The sequence below is a fragment of the Monodelphis domestica genome, chromosome 1 (assembly GCF_027887165.1).
Source record: "Monodelphis domestica isolate mMonDom1 chromosome 1, mMonDom1.pri, whole genome shotgun sequence".
Classification (NCBI taxonomy): Eukaryota; Metazoa; Chordata; class Mammalia; order Didelphimorphia; family Didelphidae; genus Monodelphis; species Monodelphis domestica.
In genome coordinates, this window is record NC_077227.1 from 44117156 (window position 1) to 44141076 (window position 23921).

At 39.4% G+C, this 23921-nt stretch overlaps 1 protein-coding gene and 1 long non-coding RNA gene across 4 annotated transcripts in view; one reads left to right on the forward strand and one right to left on the reverse strand.

Annotated features, from left to right (window-relative positions):
* The first annotated feature begins 2014 nt into the window (after positions 1-2014).
* On the forward strand, positions 2015-21203 carry LOC103106473 (uncharacterized). 3 transcript variants are annotated; one of them, XR_001626456.2, is made up of 3 exons: positions 2015-2155; positions 8549-8891; positions 20939-21203. It is a non-coding gene; the product is annotated as an uncharacterized LOC103106473 (long non-coding RNA). The 3 variants fall into 3 exon arrangements; XR_008912049.1 differs by lacking the exon at positions 20939-21203 and adding an exon at positions 16770-16961; XR_008912051.1 differs by lacking the exon at positions 2015-2155 and adding an exon at positions 4654-6012.
* TMEM72 (transmembrane protein 72) overlaps positions 19276-23921 on the reverse strand; it is a 63246-nt gene continuing 58600 nt past the window's right edge. Inside the window, exon 5 of the mRNA XM_016428224.2 lies at positions 19276-22581. Within this exon, the coding sequence (XP_016283710.1) occupies positions 22115-22581 (467 nt within the window). The 3' untranslated portion in view covers positions 19276-22114. The remainder of the gene's footprint in view (positions 22582-23921) is intronic.

The following is a 23921-nucleotide window of genomic DNA, read 5'->3' on the forward strand; positions in this document are numbered from 1 at the left end:
AATAAGCACATGAAAAAGTTTTCTAAATCTCTCATAATCAGAGAGATGCAAATCAAAACAACTCTGAGGTATCACCTCACATATAGCAGATTGGCTAACATGACAGCAGATGAATGTAGTGAATGCTAGAGGGGATGAGGCAAAGTTGAGACATTAATGCATTGCTGGTGGAGTTGTGAATTGATCCAACCATTCTGGAGGGCAATTTGGAACTATGTCCAAAGGGCAATAAAAGACTGTCTGCCCCTTGATCCAGCCATTGCACTGCTGGGTTTGTACCTCAAAGAGATAATAAGGAAAAAGACTTGCACAAGAATATTCATAGCTGCTCTCTTTGTGGTGGCCAAAAATTGGATAATGAGGGGATGCCCTTCAATTGGGGAATGGCTGAACAAACTGTGGCATATGTTGGTGATGGAATATTATTGTGCTCAAAGGAATAATAAAGTGGAGGAATTCCATGGGAACTGGAATAACCTCCAGGAAGTGATGCAGAATGAGAGGACCAGAACTAGGAAAACATTGTATACAGAGACTGATACAGTGTGGTACAATCTAACATAATGGACTTCTCCATTAGTGGCAATGCAATATCCCTGAACAATCTGCAGGGATCTAGGAGAAAACTATCCACAAGCAGAGGACAAACTATGGGAGTAAAAACACCGAGGAAAAGCAACTGCTTGACTCCAGGACTTGAGGGGACATATCTGAGGAGAGACTCTAAATAAACACTCTAATGCAAATACCAACAATATGGAAATGGGTTCGAATCAAGAACACATGTGATACCCAATGGAATCGTGTGTCAGAGGTGGGGGGGGGGAGGAAAAGAAAATGATCTTTGTCTCCAATGAATAATGTTTGGAAATTATCAAATAAAATATTGTTAAAAAAAAAAAAAGAAAACCAAGACCTTCTGCCTCCAATCTTTCCTCATTCCCTCCATCTGGTGGCCCATCTATTCCTTTGTGCTCACTGAGAGTTTCCTCAGTGTGGTTAGACTGATGGATGGAGAGCTGTATATGGAGAAAGGTCTTAGCACATGGAGGTGGGTAACATTTTCTGGAGGCTTTCTATTAATGTGTTCTTGTTGTAATGGGTTCTTAGGAAACCGAGAGAGGGGCCAAGAGAATCACAGGATCCCCTTGTCCAGCCAAATGGATCTGTTTTCCATGTTGTCTCAGGTCAGCCAACAGGGTTTGGGCAGGAAAGAGCCTCAAGCCCCCTTGTAGCTACAAGGAGCCCTCTCTTGTCCAGTTTCTTGTAAAGAGAGTGACTCAGTTGCTCCTGCCTCTCTGTGTTTGGACAGACTTGATCTCAGATCAGGTCAGAGCACAGTGTTGTGCATGGTAGCAGTCCAGAGTGGGGACCAGGGCCCCACCTCGTCCAGGAGCCAGGAGACCTGTGGCATCATCACAGAGTAAGCCTGCACCCCCAGTGAAAGGGTGTAATTCTCTTTGTATTCCAGTAATTTTATATGTTGTTTAAAAATCATCCTGAAGTCTAAATTCTGTTTTTTTCATATATCTTTCATATTTTTCTTCCTTTTTATCCCTCTTTTATTCCCTTATATTTATTTGCAATATATTTAATATTCTCTACTATATTTATATTACTATATTTTAATGTAATGATATATTTATGGTGTACTTTCCCCCTAAAATTAGACTTTGTAAGTTCTTTCTCATTTTTCACTTCATTTCCCTATTCCTTATGAAAGTTCCTGTGATAGAGTGATTTTTCATTCGTGAAAAATTGTGAATTTTAGATTTTCTATATCTTTATTAGTTTTAAAAATCCTAAAAAAACAGGAATATAAGCACCCCTACTTAAGGATTAAGTGTTGAGGGGGATGGCCTATGAAAGACATGTGCTAACAAGTGACAGACCTCCTGGGCTGTCCTAAATCCAGCTTAAGCTACCATTGGTAAATGTGAGATGCAGGAAGTGAGGCAACAAAAAGCTCTATATATTCGTGTCACTTCCTGTTGCGGGTCTCTTTTGGGGAGGCGTGGTTCTCACTCTGGCTGGTGTGGCTCATGGCAGCTTGCTGAGCGTCCTGGTGGTTTGGCTAGTCACAGCTTGATGGTGAGGTAATTGGGAGAAGCTCTGTAGTGTGGGTTACATGAAGCATCTTCCCTGAGTGACCTGGGTGAGTGATTTAGACCAATTCCTTTTTCCTTTACCTCCTAAAAGTACTATCCTCTTAGGAGGTCCCTTATCTCAGAGTAGACCTGTTGGCTGGAAGTCGAACTAGTTCTAATCTTGTGAGGAGGCTTCATGACTGAGTTCTCTGAACTTCCCTTGGCTTTGGCTAGGCCAGAGAAATCTTATACCCTTTTCTTTCTCTTTTTAATTTCTTCCCTCTATATTAATTAAACCATCATAAAATTCCCAAACTGACTTGAGTATATTTATTGGGATTCAATTAATCCCTGGCGACCACTAGCATAATATATTCAGTCAAAAACCTCTAGATTTACCCCTTAGAAAACAGAGTGGTATATAAATTAATTGGTTGAAAGTGAAATAATTAAATATCAATCACAAAACTGAGTAGATATTTCATGGGCTTTTGAGGATAGCTAATTAGTATAAACTTATCTAGACTTTAGACAAGAGTTTTCACTTTCCATTAAAAATTAGTTCCATTTTCAAAAGTGCTTTTCCTATATTTTGCATATCTTCTTTTTGTATTGTCTCTCCAGTTACAATTTTTTTTTACCATAATAATGATATGTGTAATTGGAAATTTGTTATCCTAAAAACTACAATTCCCAGGAACCTCCTGACTTCCTGTCATTATGTGCTGATGTAGCAAGGAAATAAATTGGGTGGGGTTGCTGGTCTTGATCTCTTTCCTTCCTATAGTGGCTTGCAGCTGTGAATAAGGCTTTTTGAATAGGTAGATTAGTTTGGGCACATGGTTTTTATTTTGTTATCTTTTTATTTTGTTACTTCTAGTGGTTATTAATCTCCCAGCTGACTTTAAGTACCCACAGAGGCATCTTGCATGCCATCTTTTGTACTATAGGTTCATCATCACAGGTCTACTATCAGGGAAACTACTGGATTATGGGAATCTCCTTGAGAGTGTCTTTCAAAGAGTCAAAATAAGTCTAAACTCTCCATGAGGTCAGAATTAAATCTGAGGGCAGGAGGGAAACAGGCTTGTTCTACAGCCAGCTTTAATTTAGATTTATCCATACAACTGAGAGAGGGGTAACTGAGAGATTATTAGGGTATAGTATAAAGAATTCTGACCAAGAAAAGCTTGGTTTGAATACCAGTGGGTCACTTCCTATTGTAGTTGTGTGACTTGCGAAAATCACAGCCTCTTAGCCTCTGTTTGCTTACTCAGTGGGAAAATTGACATAGTGGAAATTGAGGGGACCTTGAAAATACTACGATTTACCCTCTAACCACTCTTAAACAATATGACCAGAGAAATCCATCACTTAAAATATAATGCTTTATTGAGAGAGAGAAATGGCAGGGTACTGTCTCAAGTCATTGACCCAAGACAGATGCTACCCCCAAGGATTTACAGAGAAAATGCATAGCACTGCCTCAAGTCATTGACCCAAGATAAATGCCCCAAAATTCACAGAAAAATCACTTAATGGAGAATTCTGATACAATCATGCCTCCCTGAGGGTTTATAACAATGATTGGAGACAGAATGTTGAATAGTTTTACAATGGACACATTCAAGCAAATTAATATCTTCTAGAAATTGAGGAATCACTGTGGAAAAGCAAATCAGTATTTTAAAGAAATGTTCAGAAAGTTGGAAACAGATAGAAAGAGGGGAGTAGTTTGGGACTGGATTATCTAACAGGGCCTGGTGTAAGGATATGTAAGGATATGTCAAGCCACTGGGCTTGACATCCTGGAAGAAGCTTCCATAGATACAATACAATAGAAAGATACAATAGATAATTTCTAAGACAAAAGAATACTCAAGATTGATACTTGAGATCTGATCATGGGTATTTTAGAGTCTAAGAACAGTCTAGCCTAGGATTCCTGCCTCAGGCAAATTCCAAAACAAACTCGAAAGACTTAATTCAAAATACTGTCCTACTGGGAGAAGGGGGGGAGTCTAATCTTGTATTGAAGGGAGCTTGAAGAGAGCTAACTTTTTGGAAATATTAATAACTTGAGAATAACACATTAATTTCTCACTCCACATAGTAACAATCATGGAATTTTAGCATAGGGTAGTTGTGAATCTCAAATGAGATCATATATGTTAAGTGGTTTCTAGCTCTTAAAGTAGGACATAAGTATTAATTAGTATAACAGGGAGGATCAAGGGTGATCCTGGTTTGTGAGATTGGGACACCTCCCATGGTATCAATCTTGTTCTTTGGCTTCCTTATATATTATACACAAGAGGCAAAATTTGTATTTGTATTAAAAAAGAGAGAAAATTAAATCCTGGGTCACTACATTCACTAAAGTAGGAGAGTTCTGCTGGTTTTGTGACCTGCTACTCTGCCCTAGTTATGGGACCCAATTATGGACAATTGTCCTAAGAACTCAATGCTTGGCTAGTTATAAAGTTATAAATGCCCTAAATACTATGAGTTTGGTTTGCTAAAAATCAATGAAACTTGAAGACATGGGGGGTGGGGGTAGGGGAAATCAATTCTCTTTAGCAACAGGTGTGGTTGGATTAGTATGCACACAGTGGGCATTCAGCAATGCTCTCCAGTTGCTGCTCCATGCCTACTCAAAAGCCAATGTCTCTGGCTCTCTTCCAGTTCAATATGAATGCTTGCACTGTCTCTACTGACCTACTATGAAAAGGAGGGTCATTGTAAGTCCATTCCTCAGCAGTGATGAGGAGCTGGCTATGTTGAGTTATCCATAACTTCATTCTTGGGTGACCAAATTTGTTCCATAACTGGGGGGAATCAGAGATTTAGTCTTTAACTACTTGATAGCTTTGATCTGCTTAAAACTAGTGGGTATCTTCAGGGATAATCTTAAGAAACAATTTAAAAATAAAAATAACTTTGTGCTAAAGTGGGAAGCACATTGGCTCTGTGCACTGGATTTAGAATAGTGTCTGGCATTAGATACTTTAAAATCCTTATTGATTCTTTAACTAGATTCTGAAATCAGAGGACTTGCATTCAAATCCTAGGCCTGTCACTTATTATATGCATGATACTTGGTGAGGCATTTAACCCCTATTTTTTCATCTCTAAGATAGGGGAATTGGATTAATTGACTTCTAAGCTCTAAAGCTATGATCTCAGAAACTGTAACTTCTGTAAAATATTGGGAAGTCATCTTGTGACTTTGGAAAGTAATTTGATATCCTTGAAGCTCAGTTTTCTCCTTTGTTGTATGTAAGTGGATCAGGGTAGATGGTTTGAGGTCTTCTGAGGTCTCTTCTACCCCTAAATTTGAAATTCTAAGACCCTAAAATGCACTCCTACTACTGATGGTTGAGTCAATGGCAGCATGTGTCAACATGGAATCTAAAAACTCCTAACTCATAGCTTAGTAAGATCTGATGAACCCCAAGTTTCAGGACTAGATTGTAAATTGGAGACCCCAAAGTCTGTAATTGTTCCCTGTTCCTGTGAGAATCCACCCTGAAGGGAATCTCAGTCTAGCAGCTTCAGACTGAATAATGGACCCTATTGGATCAGAGACCCTTTTCCATGTGAACTTTAGATTTACTCCACCCTGCTTAGTCTAACAAAACAGGAATGTCTCCACCCTACTTAAGAATTAAATATTGAGAAGGATGGTCTATGACAGACATGTGCTAGCAAATGACAAATCAGAAACAACTGACAGACTATGGACTGTCCTAAGTCAAGCTTCAGCTACCATTGGTACATGTTAGACACAGGAAAGTGATGTAAAAATGGCCTATATATTTGGCGTCACTTCCTCTCTTGGCCTTTTTGTGCAGAGGTGGCTGGAGGCAGCATGCTGAGTGTCTTGGTGTCTTAGCATGGCGGCAGCTATTGTTGGGGTTTGGTGGTGAGTGTCCTTGATGCACTACTGAGGGGAAGCTTAGTAACCTAGTTCAGGTGAGGCGTCTTCTCTGAGCTCTCTTGGAGTTTAGGCTGATTCCTTTCTCCTTTACCTTCCAAAACACTATCTTCTTAGGAAGCTCCTAATCTTCTGAGAAGATCTGGTGGCGGAGGTCTTTGAACTCCCCCTGGCACAGGCTAGGCCAGAGAAATCCTATACCCTTTCCCTCTTTCTTCTTCTTAATTCCTTCCCTCTATATTAATTAAACCACCATAAAATTTCCAAACTGACTTGGGTATTTTATTTGGGATATTCCCTGGCGACCAATGAAATTTAGATTAAGTCACAACCCTAAAATTTCCCCTTACACCCAAGAAGACCCACACCTGGGCAGGGACCACCCTTTTAGTAACCACAGTAAGAAGCTCCTTCCCTTAGATCCTAGGCTCTAGCTATGATTCTTTTCCCAAGCTTGATTGTATTCTGTCAGTATAGTTTGAACACTCCCATTAACTTGTAACCATGGTAATATCAATCAATCATCTTTCCCTGCCCCTGGATTCCCCAAATAGTATATAGATTCCCCAAATTCTTTTGTTCCTTGGAGTTGTCTTCTTGTACTCCCAGGGATAATGTCCCCAGAGTCCACGGTGTAAACCCTGTAAAAGTTGTGGTATCAGACTCTGAGTAAAGAGCCAAATATTGGACTTATCCCTTTCCCGATCAAAGAGTAGTTTTTCTTTGGTAGTTCTGTGTTATTTCCAAGTTAATACATGCTTGGGTAGAAATGATATTCCTTGATAATAATGATGATAATAAAAATTATTGTTATAGCAATACATTTCTATGGAGCTTTATGATGTATAAGGGAGGTTATAGGTCTAAATCAAGACATCTTGAATGTGGTGGGAAGGAGGGAAGAGGAACCCATGGAGAAACAGGGACAATGAGGAAATGGATATCTAAGGACACAACATAGATTATGTCTTAGTCATTGGATGTTGTGGAAACAATCGCAGTTAATGGAGAGGGTCGCTTGCTGGTGTAATGAAATAAATGATGAAGTAGAAAGAGGGATTGGAGTGATACGTGGTTCTTTGGAGAGGATGTCCTCATTGGCACATTATGGTCTTGCTGAATGTTTCCTTGGTGGGTTGGGATACCTTTTGAATCTGCCTCCACAGAAAGACAACCCATCATTTATAATGGTTGGTGCTTTTTAGAATATAACATGTAGTTCAATTCCATTATATTTGCAAAGGACTCTTCTAATTGGTAGATTATTTGAAGCAGCTTGATCTGAATGAGAGCAGAGTTGACATGAGTTTAGGAGAGCGACCTTGTAGCTTCGAGAGAGGACATATTCACTTATGGTCTCTCTTCAGGGAGAAACCTCTAAACAGAGAGAAAGGACTTTGAGAAGCAGCAAACATGTGAAGGAGCTGGTACCATTACATGCCCATTTGAAACTCAAATGGTGGTTGTGTCAGGCTAGTAATTTGAGTGGCAGGAAATTTCTTTGACTTGGACAGATGGTTTAGGATATTTTTGACCCTAAGACTTTGTCTTCCCAGCCAGGAAAACATATTTAATTTACATTTTCCCTTTTGTTTTCATAGGGAAGATTTATCTGAGGCACATATAATTTTGTTTCTTTCTGGTTGTATCATAGAATTGATTTTTTAATGTAATTTGTAATTTTTATTTTCTTTTAATTTCTTTGGAGATGGAATGAGCAAATCTAAGTGAGTTTGACATAATTTCTAGCTCATATTAGCAGAAAAATTTTATTATGATATTGTTAAGTTTATTTAATTCTTTTATCTCTTTTTGTTCCTTTTCTGTTTATCCTTTGTTTTTAGCACAATGCCTGACACATTTGTTGTTCAGTTATTTTCAGTCATGTCTGACTCTTTGTGACCCCATTTGGATTTTTCTTGGCAAAGATACTGGAAGGGTTTTCCATTTCCTTCTCCATCTCATTTTACAGATGGGGAAACTGAAGCAAACAGGGTTAAGTGATTTTGTTGAGGTGACAATGCTAGTAAATGTCTAAGGCTGAATTTGAACTCAGGAAGATGAGTCTTCCTGACTCCAGATCTAGTACTCTATCCACTGGTAACCCCTAAGTACTTAAATTCTTGTTAAACCTAGCCACTTACTAGATTCTTGTTAATGTGATTTAAAATATTTGAACTTTACTGTGTGAATAACTAATTGCTATTTGTTGATATATGAAAAAGTCATTGGTGCTCTGTTTGTGATTTGAATTTGCTTGTTCTGTACTATTGTATCGTTTAAGCACAGTATGTTACTCCAATGTAGCAATGTTGCTATAATACTTTACATTTATTATGTTAATATTTATATATTAATGTGGGCATAAAACAATCTAAAAAAGATAGAAATGAATGAATGAATGAATGATTTAAGTATTTACTCTTAGCAAATGATTGTGCCATACAAATGATGTTTTGACTTGATCTGATTGGATTTTAGTGAGGAAGACTTGTTCAGAAGAGTCGGCCTCTTTCTCTTCCAGGCACTGAAGTCCAGTGGGAAGACAAAAGTCGGGACAAGCAGAGCCTGGGATGCAGTGGGTGACCTTGGTCTTGGGTGACCTTGGGTAAGACCAATGTCTTACCGAGCTCTAAGTACTCCATAACACTAGCTCCAGCCACCTTCATAGCTGTTGGGACAAATTGTTCTCATCTACCCATTCCCCCAGAAAAAGTCTTCCCAAGCTTGCAGTAGATATCCCCTGAGATCACCAACAGGTTTAAAGTCTCTTGGCTTCCCTCATCCTGGTTTAGTCCTTCTGCTGAAATGGTTTTTAATGGAGTGTAGCCACTGCACATGTTACAGCTTCTTGGAACTACTTATAGGTAAGAGTTGGGTGGGAGGTGGACACCAAAGGTGGATGAGCATCCCTGAAAAGGCCTGAGCAAGCCCTTACACCAAAGGTGCTAGTCCTCCCTGAATTGCCCATACAAAGCACAGCAGATGCTAATATTCTTCTCTAAACTTTTTTTCATGGATAAAATCAGTTTCTGATGTTGAACCATTAGATAAGGTCAGGGACTTTGGTGGCAAGAACTTTCTTTTCTGTGTAGCTTCTGCCATAGCATCTTACAGAAGCACTTGTCACCACGCATCTCCATAGGGTTTATTTCCCATGATCACCGCTGAGAATTGATAAGGAACTGAGGCACCAGAGTGTCTTCTTTTGTATTTGGAGGTGAAAGGCATAGAGGACTGCTAATATCAGGGGCAGGAGACATTTGAAAGAGATTGGACAGAAAATAAAAGTGTTGGGAGAGTGTACAATGAAGGTCACTAATATTGAGGCCAGTGAGACAGTTTTTCAGCTCACACCTGAGAATGTGACCATGAGAGTTATGACTGAGGAATCGATAGTAGTACTGGGAATTTTGTAAGGCTAGGCTCTGAGGAAGTATTTGCTTAAATAGATAGGAGGTAATCCTTCAAAGAAACTGAATGATGATTCCAGAAATGCTTTTTGGTTTCTGAGTAATTGGCATTTTCTCGAGATATGACCCATGTCCCTTAAGAAAACATTGATTTAGGTAGGAATAGGCGGGAGACTTTGGAAGTCTCCTGAGCCACACAAAATGATGAAACTGACAGTCTAAAGAAGGAATAGCCATATTCCACTTTACTGCTCTTAATGAAATTGAAAATAGCATGATTATTTTTTACTATTATATCTCACTGGCGACTTATATGACCTTGAAATCTACTAAAGCTCACAATCATTTTCATGAAAATTAATATTTCCACAGGCCTTTTCCATCTTGGATTTGAGAGGCTTGTTTTGTGAATCCAAGTACAAGTCTTCATTGTGGTAGAGGCATGGGTTTGGAATCAGATAATCTGAATTCAGATCCAAGTTCTCCCTGTATTATCTTGGTTAAGTCACTCAAAGTTTCTAAACATCATTTTCCTCATTTGTAAAATGAGGAAATTGGTCTAGTTGATGTCACTGAAAGCTTAAAATCTATGATCCTCTGGCCTTATATTTATCCCTGTTACATTTCATATGTTTAGATTTGGCCCAATGTTCTAAACTCAAGAGGTCTTTTTTAGATATGATTTTTCCATCTAGAATATTAACTATCCCTCCTAACTTTTCACCATTCACAAGTTTGATAAGAGTGCCATCTTGACCTTTATCTAAGTCACTGATAAAAGCTCTAAATTGTATGGATGTAAGGATGAAGCAACTTTTCTGGCATCCTTCCAAAATGATATCACCTCATTAATGGCTAATTTTTAGGTGTGGACATTCAACCAGTTCTGAGTTCATTAAACTATACTTTTTATTATAGCCCATATCTCTCTATCTTATACACAAGAATAGAATGAGGATTCTTTCAAATGCTAATCTGAAATCTAGATATAATACCTATAATATTCCCCTGATCTACCAGTCTAATAAATGTCAAAAAGAAATGAAGGTAAACTGATATGACCTTTTCTGGACAAATTTTGGCCTATTTTATGATCATTATTCTCTTTCCTAGATGCTCATGTACCATGTTTTTTAATACATTTAGTTCATTTTTGGGTCAGTTAGCTGGCCCAGTGGATAGAAAACAAGGCCAAGAGTTATGACATAAAATCCTTCCTCCAAAGGGAGGTAAAGGCCTCCCTTTGTTTGGGAAAGGCCTAGATGGGTAGGAGATGATAAACACCCACCTAGGGACCTCCCCAAGCCTAGCAAAGCATAAAACCCTTGGGATTTTGAAACCACATTTATTTTGATCATTGCAGTAAAGGGAAAGGATAGGAAGGGTCTTAAAACTACAGATCTAGACTCAAACCATCTTCTTTGCACCTCATGAGAGGTACTCTTCATTGCTTCTCTACGCCCTGTCTATCCACTCCCTATTCTTACTTAAAACCCCAAATGCTATCTATCTGCTAATCTATCTACCCAGATTAACTTTAAGAAGGCTGAGACAGGATTCACTAGTAGCCTGAATCCCCTCTCAAGCCTGGTGTTGGCTTCCTAGGTAACCCAGAGTCCCAGGTGACAAACCCTTGGGATTGCCTTAGCCAAGTGGATCTCTGACCAGTAGCTCTCAGTCAGGTGAATCTCTGTCCTCCAGGGAAAAGGCAGTCTACTCCAAGGCAAATTCTCTTACCCAAGAATCCCTAAACTTTCCACAAGATTAGTTCTTCCCAGGGGATGCTAGAGCAAAGATCTTTCTTCCAGCTCAGTGTAAAAGTTAAAATTAAATCTCAATAATAAAAATATTCTATTTTAGGAGATTTATTAATGATCATTAGAAATAAATGAATAAAAAGTTAGCAAAATAAAAAGACCATGTGCCCATGGCTAATCAGCCAGTTTAAACCCTCGCTTACCACCATGCTTGCTGTCATCAAGCCAAAGAGGCCCAAGAGGACTGCCCACTCACTAATATCCTCTGTCTATAGGAAGTATGTAAAGACAGGAAGTCAGAGGGCTCCTGGGAAATGTAGTTCTTTTTTTAGGGTAACAGATTTTTCAATTACACATCAGTGGAAAGCCAGAATCAGGAGTGACAGTTAAAAACAGTCAAATCCCAACATCTTCCTTTCCCCCCAGGGCTTGTATCCAAATTCTCCTTCTTTCCTCTTAAAGATATCTGTTATAATTTTTCTCTGTCCCTTAGCATTTACATTCCTACAGTTAGAAGACCTGGATTTAAACATGGCCTCAGACATCTGTGTGTCCCTGGGCAAGTCACTTAAGCCCAATTGCCTTTACCTTCTTGGAACCACTATTTAGTATCCATTCTAAGACAGGGTTTAAAAACAATGATACATTTCAAAAGTTTTCCAGGAACCTATCAATGTTGATGACCTGTATAGTTTATAGATTCTTTTTTCTTTCTTGTTCCTTTTTGCAGTCTGAGTTGTTTTTCTTTTTCTAGTCCTTCGGTGCCTCCATATTTTCTATCTTTGAGATCTTTGAGAGATCAGTAACAGTGGCTAATTAATGACATCTTCCAATTCTTTGCACCAGTCTAGGCAAGGGTAGTGAAACAGATATAAATACTTTTTCTTTTAATGTCATTTCCATTGATGTTTGATTCACTTGGGCATGGCAATTTGAACTTATTAATTACATTTTGGTCTGGTTTTTTATTTCTCATCTCCCATATTCTCTTCTTTCTTCTTTTGTAAAATGGTAGTCTACATGGTTTTCTAACTCTAAATCTATCTAAATCTAAATTTCTTCCCATGATTTCATTAAAACATATATTCTTTTCTATTCTGGCAGATCCCACCTATATAATTGAAAATCTGTTACCCTAAAAAAGAACTACATTTCCCGGGAGCCCACTGACTTCCGGTCATTCCGTACTTCCTGTAGACAGGGGATATTAGGCAGTGATGTGGAGGGTCCTGCCTCTTGGGCTTGAAGGCAAGGATGGCAAGCACGGGGGTTTTGAAATGGCTGATTAGCCATGGGCATGTGGTTTTTATTTTGTATCCCTTTTAAACCTTTTACTTCTAATGATCTTTAATAAATCTTTAAAATACAATATTTTATTATTTGAGATTAATTTTAATTTTTACACACTCTTAGTCCTCAAACTGTAAGCAGATGGCTCTCTACATCACTGAAAATGTGGCTATTCACTTTAGAAACTCTTGAGAACTCAGTTCTTGGATATTTTTACTCTTGCCAATGATAGTAAATTATGGCTTCAATGAGTAAAGTAATATAGAAAAAAAAAAGGAACTCTTATTAGTCCTGGACTAGTAGGAATAAAGTCTTAGGGGACAGATGCCTAAAACTCATATCTAGCAGTAGGAAAGAACCTAGCTTTTATATTAAGTTTTCAATTCCCCTTTTCTGTAAATGGAATCTTTGCTACCAGGTTTGTGAGGTTTCAGTGACAAAGTAGACAGAACATTAGACCTAGAGTCAGGAAAGACCCGAGTTGAAATCCAATAGCTATGGTCAAATCATTTTACCTCTGTTTGTCTCAGTTTCTCCTATTGCAAAACGGGGATGATATTAGCACCCAATTTAGGATTATTATGGGAACCAAGTGAGATATTTTGTGAAGGGCTTAGCACAACTCCTGGCACATAGTAGTCACTGAAGAAGTGCTTGCTCCTTCCTAGATCTCTTGCTTCCCAGGGCAGGACTTATACTCCAAAGGACAGATGCATCACCTTGGAAGGAAACAACAAGATTTAATTAAGTACATACATGTCTTCATTAATAAAACAGTTGGACTATAAACAGAAGGGAATAACCTTGAATGAAGGGATAGCATTGGCCTTGTGCCTTATCACCAGAGCTGACAATTTAGCATGGGAGAACTGTAACCACTGGCCAATTGAAAGGAGGAACTCTTAGGATAACATGGACATATATAGAAACTTTGTTCCTTATATCAGGTCGTTTACTCGTGAAACACATGCCAGCTCATGATCTTCCCCGCTTCTTCGTGAAAGCAGACCTTGGCCTGACTGTAGCGCCAACCCCTTCTTAGATGAAATGGCAACAGAAAGCTATACAGATGGGCCTGATTCCCCAACAATATTTCCCAAAGCAATGAGAGAAACAGTCTGATGTCACTCCTAGCAACTGAAATGACACACCTTCTAATGTTCTGACAAATTGAAAATGAAGGGACTTGTTTGGTCCTGAAAATATGAAGGTTAAAGACTCCGTAAAGGACACGTCTCACTGGGGAAGTTGCTGGGAAATTGTTTTTGCTTGTCTCCTCTCTCCACATTGCCTCCTCTTCTCTGCCACAAGAGTCGCTACACATCATTCTTTGATTTTCTTTTCTAAAAAACTCTTTATCTTTTTTTGGAGATCTGGAGGAAGTGAGAGAAGACTAAAGAGAGGAATTTGAAGGGCAGAGAGGAAGATTTATGGTGGAAGAAAAGACTTGGGGTGGGGCATGTGGGCCATCTTCACACATTGTGAAGTCATGCATAAATAAGCATAAAGTTATTTATTATCACTTGAGAGGGAAATTTTATTAGAGTTTTCCAAAAATCATTATTTTCTTTTTTTAATCCAAGTGTGCCTTCAGTCTGATAAAATGAGCCATGGATTTAGAATCTGAGGATATGAATTTTACTCTAGTTTAAAAAAGTTATTATACTTTTTTTCCTATTTATTGATTCTTCGATTATAGTATTCATTGGAGAAGGTATATAGCTGAGGGTTAGGCTAGACCACTAAAGTCATGGATAATAGATTTCAAGCCAGGAGGGACCCAGGAATTCAACTCCTTTCTTGTGCAGATGAGGAAAATTGAAGCCCAGAGAGCTTGTGACTTGTTCAAGGTCATAACGGTAAATGTACTTTGTATTCAAACCCAGTTTCTCTGACTCCAAATTCAGCACTCTTTGAACTGTACTGTGATACAGTCTTCCATCTATCAACTTATCAGTTTTTTTGGTAAATGTACTTTGTATTCAAACCCAGTTTCTCTGACTCCAAATTCAGCACTCTTTGAACTGTACTGTGATACAGTCTTCCATCTATCAACTTATCAGTTTTTTTGGGGGGGGTTATTGTTTGCAATGGTTCCATCCACATTTCCTAATGTTCCCCCTTTCCAAATTATGACTATACCCACTTCCTACAGAGAGATAGGCTGATATACTAGACTCTAGTAACTAGAGAGATGAATTCAAAGACTGCTGGGAGACCTGAGTTTTAAGTCTGTTTTTGATATATACTTGATGTATGATCCTGGGCAAATTACTTAATCAGTGCATCCCAGGCAACTCATTAAGATTATGAGAAGGGGAAGAGGAAGAAGGAAGGGAGGAAAAGAGGGAGAGAGAGAGACAGAGACAGAGACAGAAAGACAGAGAGAGACAGGGGTGGGGAGGGAGAGAGAGTGAGAGAGAGAGATAGATAGAGACACACAGAGAGAGAAAGAGACAGGGAGAGGGGGGAGGGAGAGACAGAGAGAGACAGACAGACAGAGAGAGAGAGAGAGGGAGAGAGAGAGAGAAAGAGACAGAGTAGGGAGGGAGGAAAAGACAGAGAGAGACAGAAAGAGAGGGAGGAGAGAGAGGGGGGGGAGAGGGAGAGACAGAGAGAGAGACAGAGAGAGAGAGAGAGAGAGAGAAAATTTCTTCTTGCAGCAAAGGTTCCCCATATCTTTTACAAACAAGAATTCTCATTGAAATTAAGACAAAAAGAAAAGGAAAAAGGATATATTATGTTTCTCTTTAGACTGTTATTATTCACAGCCAGCTTTGACTCAGCTCAGAAGTTGGCTTTGAGGAAAAAGTATCTGATTTTGAGCCTGAAAACTTATGCTTGCATTCTTGGTCTGAGCTTACTAGCTATATGACCTTGGTTGGCTAAGCCACAGGAGGCATACAATGACATTTATTGTCTTTAATATGCATATAAATAAAAGCATAAAGAAAAGACAGTCCTTGCTCTCAAGGAAGTTACATACCTTAGCAGTAAAGCTCAGAGTCAGGAGTTCAAATCCAGCCATAGACATTTAGTGACTGTATGATTCTGGCCAAACCACTTTATTGCTGTCTGCCTCAGTTTCCTCATCTGTGAAATGAGATAATCATAGCACCTACCTGTCAGGGTTGTAGTGAGGACCAAAGCTTTATAAAGCAATTAGCACAGTGACTTGAGTCTATCCCTCAAATGGACTTCACTTCTATGAAATGAGATGATGGGCTAGGTGAACTCTGAAGTTCATTTTCCCCAGTAAATTCTATGATTCTGGGTTTTTTTGTTTGTTTGTTTGCTTTTTGTTTTTTGGACAGGACATGTCATTTCATCAGTGGTGTGAATTCTCGAGGAGGAAACTCCCTTTACAGAGGCAGACAGGTACCTGCTCTACCACTGAGAGTTTGAAGGAGGTACCTGAGCAGATAACTGATTTTGCCAGGGACATAGAACCAATATGAATCAGAGGGAGGATCTGAACCAAGATGATCCTGACTCTGAGGCTCTGTATTGACTGGCCATGAAGTATCTCAGATCCTACTTTCTTTTATAATCCTTCATTTATTTATTTATTTATTCATTCATTTATTTATCTATTTAATTATTAATTAATCAATTTATTTATTTATTCATTTATTTATTCATCTATCCATTTATTTATTTATTTATTTATTTTGCACTTTCTGTTTTAGTAACAGCTCTAAGATAGAAGGGCAAGGGCTAGACAAATGAGGTTAGATGACTTGCCCAGGGTCATGAAGCTAGGAAGAGTCTGAAGAGTGTAGTCTTTTAATTGATTCATAGAATATTAGAGTTGGGGGCAACAGTGAATTGAGAGCCAGACCTAGAGATTAGAGGTCCTGGATTTAAATTTTCCCTGAGATACTTCCTAGCCGCATGACCCTGGGCAACTCACATAACCTCTTTTGCCTAGCCCTTACCACTCTTCTTCCTTGGAACCAATATACAGGATTGATTCCAAGAAAGAAGGTAAATTTTTTTTTAAATGTTAGAGCTGAAAGAGAGCTTAGTCAGTGGTGTACTGATAACTGTTTTATTAAGCAGCTCTGAAAAAATGAATACACAAAACACTTTTTAGTTTAATCGGAAATATTAACATTTTCTCCTTCAGTTTCTTCAGTCTAGAGACAATCAACGAAATAATAAATCAAGCTCAGATTTTGCTAATTTCCAAGGCATTGAAGCTCAGACTGAACATATAATTGTCTCCCAAATCACTCCAGAACAGTCCTAATTAGGAATCATCTCCAATCTCTTCTTTTGACAGATGAGGAAACTGTGACCTCTAGAGGAGAAATGACTCACCGAAAGCCCCATATTCAGGAGAACCACACCAAATTCTTGACCTCTACCTTCAATAAGGTGCTCTTTCTATCACAAACAAATTGTTTTTAACCCTTCTCATTTTGAAAAGCCATGGTGTAAAATTCAATTTAACAAAACAATTCATTTAAGCATTGCTCTTGTTGTTTGATGTTTTAAATGTTTAAATTTATGTTTCCCATCCTTTTGAACAATCAACTGGGAAGATGTCGGAGGCCAGCTGTGAGGGGTCACATGAGCCCTTTATCACTTAGGAAATTCCTGTTTACTTCTTTAGGACAAGGCCTTTCTCCCTTCAAATCCTTGGCATGATGAGGATAATCATCCAGGCCTTCTGGTTCTCTGTTGATTTAAAGACTTTTCCAACAGCTGGAGGGTCAGGGTGAAAAGTTGATGGCCAGAGAGTTGCATTAGTTTGGAGAAAGGAAATTGCAATTAAGATTTTGTTCACACAAGTTCAGAGGTCTTCAGATGACTGGGTGTGGTTTGGTGTGTGTGTGTGTGTTATGTCAACAGGTTTTTTTTTTTCATATTTGATTGCATATAGAAAGGTCTTATATCCTTTGAGAAATTTGAGAGTTGGAAAAGAATTCCAGTGAATAACTAGAAATTAAACTAAAATAGTTTGGAGGATTGTAAGTTTGTGGAAAGGGTGACTTGGGATCAGGAGATAGCAGTTTGAATCCTTGCCTAACTTCCCTGAACCTCAGTTTCCTCACCTGTAAAATAAGACAAAAATAATCTGTGTACTAGCTACTTCATAGAACTGCTATAAAGAAAGTGCTTTTTTGATTGTCATAATGTGGAAATTGGCTCTCAAGGTAGAGGATCTGGATTTAAATCCTACCATTGATGCTTCCTGTCTGTATTTGCTTGGGGAAGACACTGACCTAACTTTAGCTTCAGTGAGTTTACCTGTAAAATGTTGGAGTGGGACTAGATGATCTTTGAAATTTCTCCCCAGTCAGGTAACTGGGGATAACTCTAGAGGAAAAGCAGAGCAAGGATTTGTATTAGCTGCTCCCCTGGAACAGAGCAGGCAAATTCTTTCAAGTCTGACCAGAGGAAAATCAGTCTTTGTATCACCCTGTTTACAGCTTGAAAGCGTGAGATTATTATTTTCTAATGTTAATTTTTAACGAAAAAACCCTTACCTTCTGTCTCAGAATGAATACCAAGTATCAGTTCCAAGGCAAATGAAAGGAAAAGGCTAGGCAAGTGGAATTAAGTGACTTACCAAGGTCACCTGGCTAGGAAGTATCTAAGGCCAGGTTTGAACCCAGGACTCTCCCATCATCAAGCCTGGCTCTCCATCCATTAAGCCACCCAGCTGCCCCTAACCCTTCACATTTTATAAATGAAAGCACTGGGCTTGGAATTCTGGAAATGCTTATTATTATTCTAGACTAGAAAGAAAGTCACAGGAATTCACTCACTCTTGGGTTCTGCAGCTAAAAAGAAGATATAGTGATATCAGTCTGCAGGGTCCTAGTTTTTACACTCAGAGCAGGAGTCAGTATCAGCAAATTAACAAATGCCATTGGTGGAGGGGAAATAAAATATTTTTCTTTTCTTTTGTATTCAGATAGAAATATATTATAATAATAGTTAGCATTTATATAGCACACTAAAGTTTGCCTTTACACACACACACACACACACACACACACTCACATATACAATATATTTGAATTTGATGCTCATAATAAGTGCTGTCATTATCCCCATTTTGCAGACAGGGAAACAGAGTCTGACCAAGGTGGTGACACACCCAGAGTCACATAACTAGTAAGTGTTCAGGTCTTTTCAATCTCTAAGTGTTGCATTTTTTCTAATGACACATCTAGGGTATAGCCACATAAGGGAAGGAACTGGATTCATTTGGCAGCTTCCTGTTTTTAACTAATTATTTTTGCCAACGAGTGCAATTCTCAGTTGTTTCTACATTGTGGAAGGATTGCCGGGGTTGCTAGTACCCTCTAAATTCCAATATCAATTCCATTATCTTGGTTAGACCTTCTTAAACTTTTAGGGTTACCAAAGGGCATGGTAACATCCATAAAATGCCTTAAGTTTGCCCCCAAATACTTCCCTTTTCTGGGTGACTGTTTTGACCTTATCTCTAGGCTCGAGAAGATTCTGTCCCTTTCAGTTACTCACTGACTTAAATCTGGAAAACAGTTGCATGAAATCATCACTTCCTCTTTGATTTGGCAGCCAGGACCCAGGGTTGGGAATTGAACTTGGCTCCACTGCGTAAGATCGCAGGTGTTCCAATAGGTGTTATCAGACTTTGCCACCAGGAGGGGCATAATAAATCCTTGATGGCCACTTGATCTACATGTTTCAGGAAGCCAAGCAATCTCAGAACTTGCTAATCTCCTAAATGTTTTGTTACTTAAAAAATTTTCCATTACAGATGCCGGCTCAAGAAAGGGTATCCAAAGCCATGTTTTTTCAAGTGTTTATTAAAACTTAGCATGATGGGCTGAGAGTAATTCACCCCCGTCCCTACTCTAAGCCTTTCTACTCCCATGAGTCCAGTTTCACAAAGTTAAAGAAGTCCCCTGCTAAATTCAGTGGTACTGACATGTAGTTGAGTTCAACACCTGGATATCTGCAATATCTGGGTTTTATTGATATATAGGGATAGTCTTAGACCTCTAATTTCTTCATTATTGGGAACTTCTGGTTAAGGAAACTCCTTCTATTGGTCAGCATCTTCCTTGCAATTTACAACCTTAGAGAGATGACTTGAATTCTGAGAAGTTAAATAATTTACTGGAATCACACAGGCAGTTTGTCTGTCATTGGAATAATAACTTGAATTTGGATCTTCCTGGCACTGAGGTTCCATCCTTGAAATATTCAAACTTCCCATGATCACATCTCTAAATGACATTGTGGCAGTTTGTTCCCTCTCTTTACTTCTGGTTGTGAATCCCTCCTTTGGGATCTTCCCCAAAGGGGATCATCTGTGATGAGCAATCCATTTCAAAATTCAACAAACTCCTTCATCACTCTCCAACTTATGCTTCCAGCATTTTAGTCACTTCTTCTCTCTCTATCTATATAGATCCTCATTATTAGAGAAAATGGAGTTCTTATGGTGTTTACATTGTTTTCCTCTAAGGTGACACAAAACTCCATTCATTTAGATTTGATGACTGTGAGATTGATGAGAATACAGAGGTAAAAGGAACCTTCTAGGTCATTTAATTTATGCCTTTCCTTTTATTTTTATTCATTATTTATTTATTTTTAAAATTTAAACCCTTACCTTCTGTCTTGGAATCAATACTGTGTATTGGTTCCAAGGCAGAAGAGTGGTAAGGGCTAGGCAATGGGGGTTAAGTGACTTGCCCAGGGTCACACAGCTGGGAAGTGTCTGAGGCCATATTTGAACCCAGGACCTCCCATCTCTGGGCCTGACTCTCAAGCTACCCAGCTGCCCCCTCTGTCTTCTGTTTAGATGAAGAAATTGAGATTGAGAGGGAAAATCACTTCCCTAAGAGCATACTGGTAGTTAGAGGTGAAGGTGGCATTAGATGCCTGGGCTTCAGTCCTCTTTCCAGTATTAAGGGATGGGGATATGGCCTTGGTCCAGGAGATCTGTAGCTGGCAAGAGCTTATGACCCTTCTATAGGCCAGAGCAAAAGCCCTAAGGAATGTAGGCTGGAGCATGTAGCCCAACACTCTTTGTCCCTCCAACTCCCATGCCCAATCTTCCTTTCCCAGCTCCATTGTTCCCTCTCATCCTGTCCCACAGACTTTCAGTTGCTCCCTTCTCCTCATCCACCTTCTCTACTATTCCTTCCTCTCTCTTCTTCTGTTTACTCAATCTCTGTAGAAAGTGCAAATTAATAGTGCAAAGGGAATGGTGGGGGAGGTTTTTTGTTTGTCAAAAGCAGATGAACTGTTTTTCAGAACCTTAGAACACATGGACAATTGAAATGTTCATTATGAAGCATTTTCCTTATTAAAGCAAAGCTCTTTAGAGACTTTGTTGATCAGTGGGGTTGATTTCCTGGGCTGACCTGTGGTCTTTCACTTGCTTATGAGTGTTTGCTAATTCAGGTTTGTCACTGATTCAAGACTATTCCTCTTATCCAGGACATGCTGATAAGCCAGAGAACTCTTGCAGGATGAAAAGACTTCATCACACAATCCTGACAATCAGAGGACGTCATGCCCAACTCCCAGCACGGTCACTAGAGTTCCTGCTGTCAATAGTTTCTGTGGAGTCTTTCTCCATATTGAATTTCCTCATGCAAAATGCTTGGAATTAATGGCTTGTGTCATGATATCACAGCAGATGAATTATAAATGTCTTCAGTTCCTCTTAGATTAAAGGACTTCCCTCTTTGGAAACTAGAAACTGGTGGTGTTACCTGGGGAATTACCTGAGAATTGTTATGAAATTCTCATTTTCTCATTCAGACTTTTGTTTTCCTTTTAAAAGTGGGGATGTTTGTCCTTTTGGTGAGCCATCAAAACCAATAAGATTCATCATCTGGTGGCCAACTTTCAAAAATGAACACTGACTGTGCTTCCTTTATAGCTCCTTTTGGCCCCAAAGCACACGGGAGGTGCTTAATAAATCCTCTTTTTTTTTTTTTTTAAACTCACCTTCCATCTTGGAATCAATACTGTGTATTGGTTCCAAGGCAGAAGAGCAATAAGGGCTAGGCAGTGAGGGTTAAGTGACTTGCCCAGGGTCACACGGCTGGGAAGTGTCTGATTAATAAATCCTCTTGACAGACTCTAAATTCAACAAGATCATATATCTTTTGTGCTCTTTTAAAAGGCACATGGATTCCCTGGTAAACTACATCTGAGATATATGGTCTTGGATGACCAATACAAGGCTACTCTAGTTATAGACTATTTCTTGCCTGAGGGACTGAATACAGTCTTTTTTAAAAGTCCTTTAAATCCAAGACAGAAGAGTAAGGGTTAGGCAAATGGGGTTAAGTGACTTGCCCAGGGTCACATAATTAGAAAGTGTGTGAGGCCAGATTTCAACCTAAAATCTAAAATAAGAGGAAATGAGCTTTATTAACCATACATCAGGGGATGCTGGTCCATCTTTGTAGGGTTATCCTTGGAGACTCCATAAGTTCCATGGGGACCTCTGACACCCAAATCCTTCTGAAACCTCATAAATTCCTTGGAGAGTCTTTGAAACTCAAAGGCTCTTACAGGAGTGGGAATATGAATTGAAACTTTTGGGGGAATCCCTTTTGGGCCCTCTGTGATGAGTAATGGAAGGGGAATCCTAAATACTCTTCAAAACAAGCCTGTGGATGCAAGAGAGGACATAAGAAGAGGGGCCTCTGGAGGGGGAATGATGGGCACCGTATCAGATGTGGTTTCCTCTGGTTCACTGTCTCTGTCATCCAGGCTCTCGGTGATAGAGGGGATGATTTTGACCACCTTCTCTTCAAAGTGCACCTGCTTTTTTCCAGGCAGCAAATCAGCTGGCTCCAGAACCAGCTCCATCAGTGTGTCTGGAGGCCTGGCTGGGGGAGACTTCTGGTTCCCCTTCAAGATGCTTTTCATACGGACAAAGAGGGAGGTTGGCTCTTCCCTGAAGGAGCTGTGGAAGGTGTATGTTTGCTCGGTATCCCCGTGTCCTGTGGTGCTCACAGCACTAGCAGAGGGGTCTGTGTATTGCTCTGGAGTACAACCAGTTTTGTTTTTCTTACGTTTGCTCAGGAGGAAGTATGCCAGACCAGTGATGATCAGCATAGACCCTGAAAAAGATGGCGAGCATCAGTCACTCTGGAAATAGCATTGTGGAAAATGAAAGCCCATTAGGCACAAAACTTCTGGGGGCCATCACCCTCCTAGTCCCCATCTCTGTGCACCCTCATTCAAAATTCTTTCCCCTTAGTATTAATGCCCAATAGTTTGGATCTCAGCAAAGAAGGGACTTATTCCCCTTCATGTTGACCTGAAAATAATAATTGATGTGTATAAGAACTTAATAGCTTCTACATAGTACAAAGCATTGTCCCATCATCACCATTTATCATAGAAAGTCACAGAGTAGCTAGAAATTCTTAGCGTGGAGTCTGTGAACATATATTTTACTAACTGTATTTGAGTAGAATTGGTTTCCTTTGTGATGCTATGTATTTTATTTGATTCATAGGTTTCACCAGAATGCCAAAGTAGTCCATAATACCAAAAAAAAAAAAAGGTTAGAAACCCTTGATTTACAAAGTAATTTTCTTGCAACAGAGGCATTTTGCCCTAGTAAATAGAGGACTTATTTCCATAGTAATGATGATATCCATTTCTATGGCACTTTAAGGCTTAGGAGGTACTAATGTCCCTTGGTGTATTAGGCATTAGAAAAAGGAAGGTCTGCATTTGTGTCTCACCTCTGACACATTAGTAGTGTGATGCTGGGAAAATTACTTAACCTGTCATTACCCTAGGCAAATATTGAAGACTAGAAATTGCTGAGAAGATGCTGACCTTCATTAGTCTAGCAGAGTGATGGCAAACCTTTAAAAGTGCTGTGCCCAACCCCTCCTTTTCCCCACCCTCCTTTCCCACAAGGGAGGGAGGAAGTGCTCCATTGGGCTGCTGGGTGGAGGGGCAGGTAAAATGAGGAAGGTACTCAACAAGTGTAGAGAGGGAGAGAGGAGCAGCTCTGCCCGAGTCCCCCTACCTTTCTAGTAACAGACTTTGGGAGGGGGAGACTGTGTGTCCACAGAGAGAGCTCTGTGTGCTATCTTTGGCACCCATGCCATAGTTTCGCCATTCCTGGTCTAGCACAAGTTTCTATTCCCTAGAATTTGTAGGCTCATAGAATGTTAGAGATGTAAGTAACCAGAGAGATGGTCTAATCCTACTTCTTCATTTAGCTAATGGGGAAATGGAATTCTGAAGAGGTAAAATGAATTTCTGAATGTCTTTACACAGTTGGTAAGCAGCAGAACTGGGATTCAAACTTTTCCACTCATTCCTATATACCTAGGCAGTTAGTAATGATTGACCTAAAAATAGGGTCTAGCAACTGGGACTTGGACTCAAAGAATTGCCACCATTTGAACTCTAGCAGGTAGGAGCATCCAAACTTAGC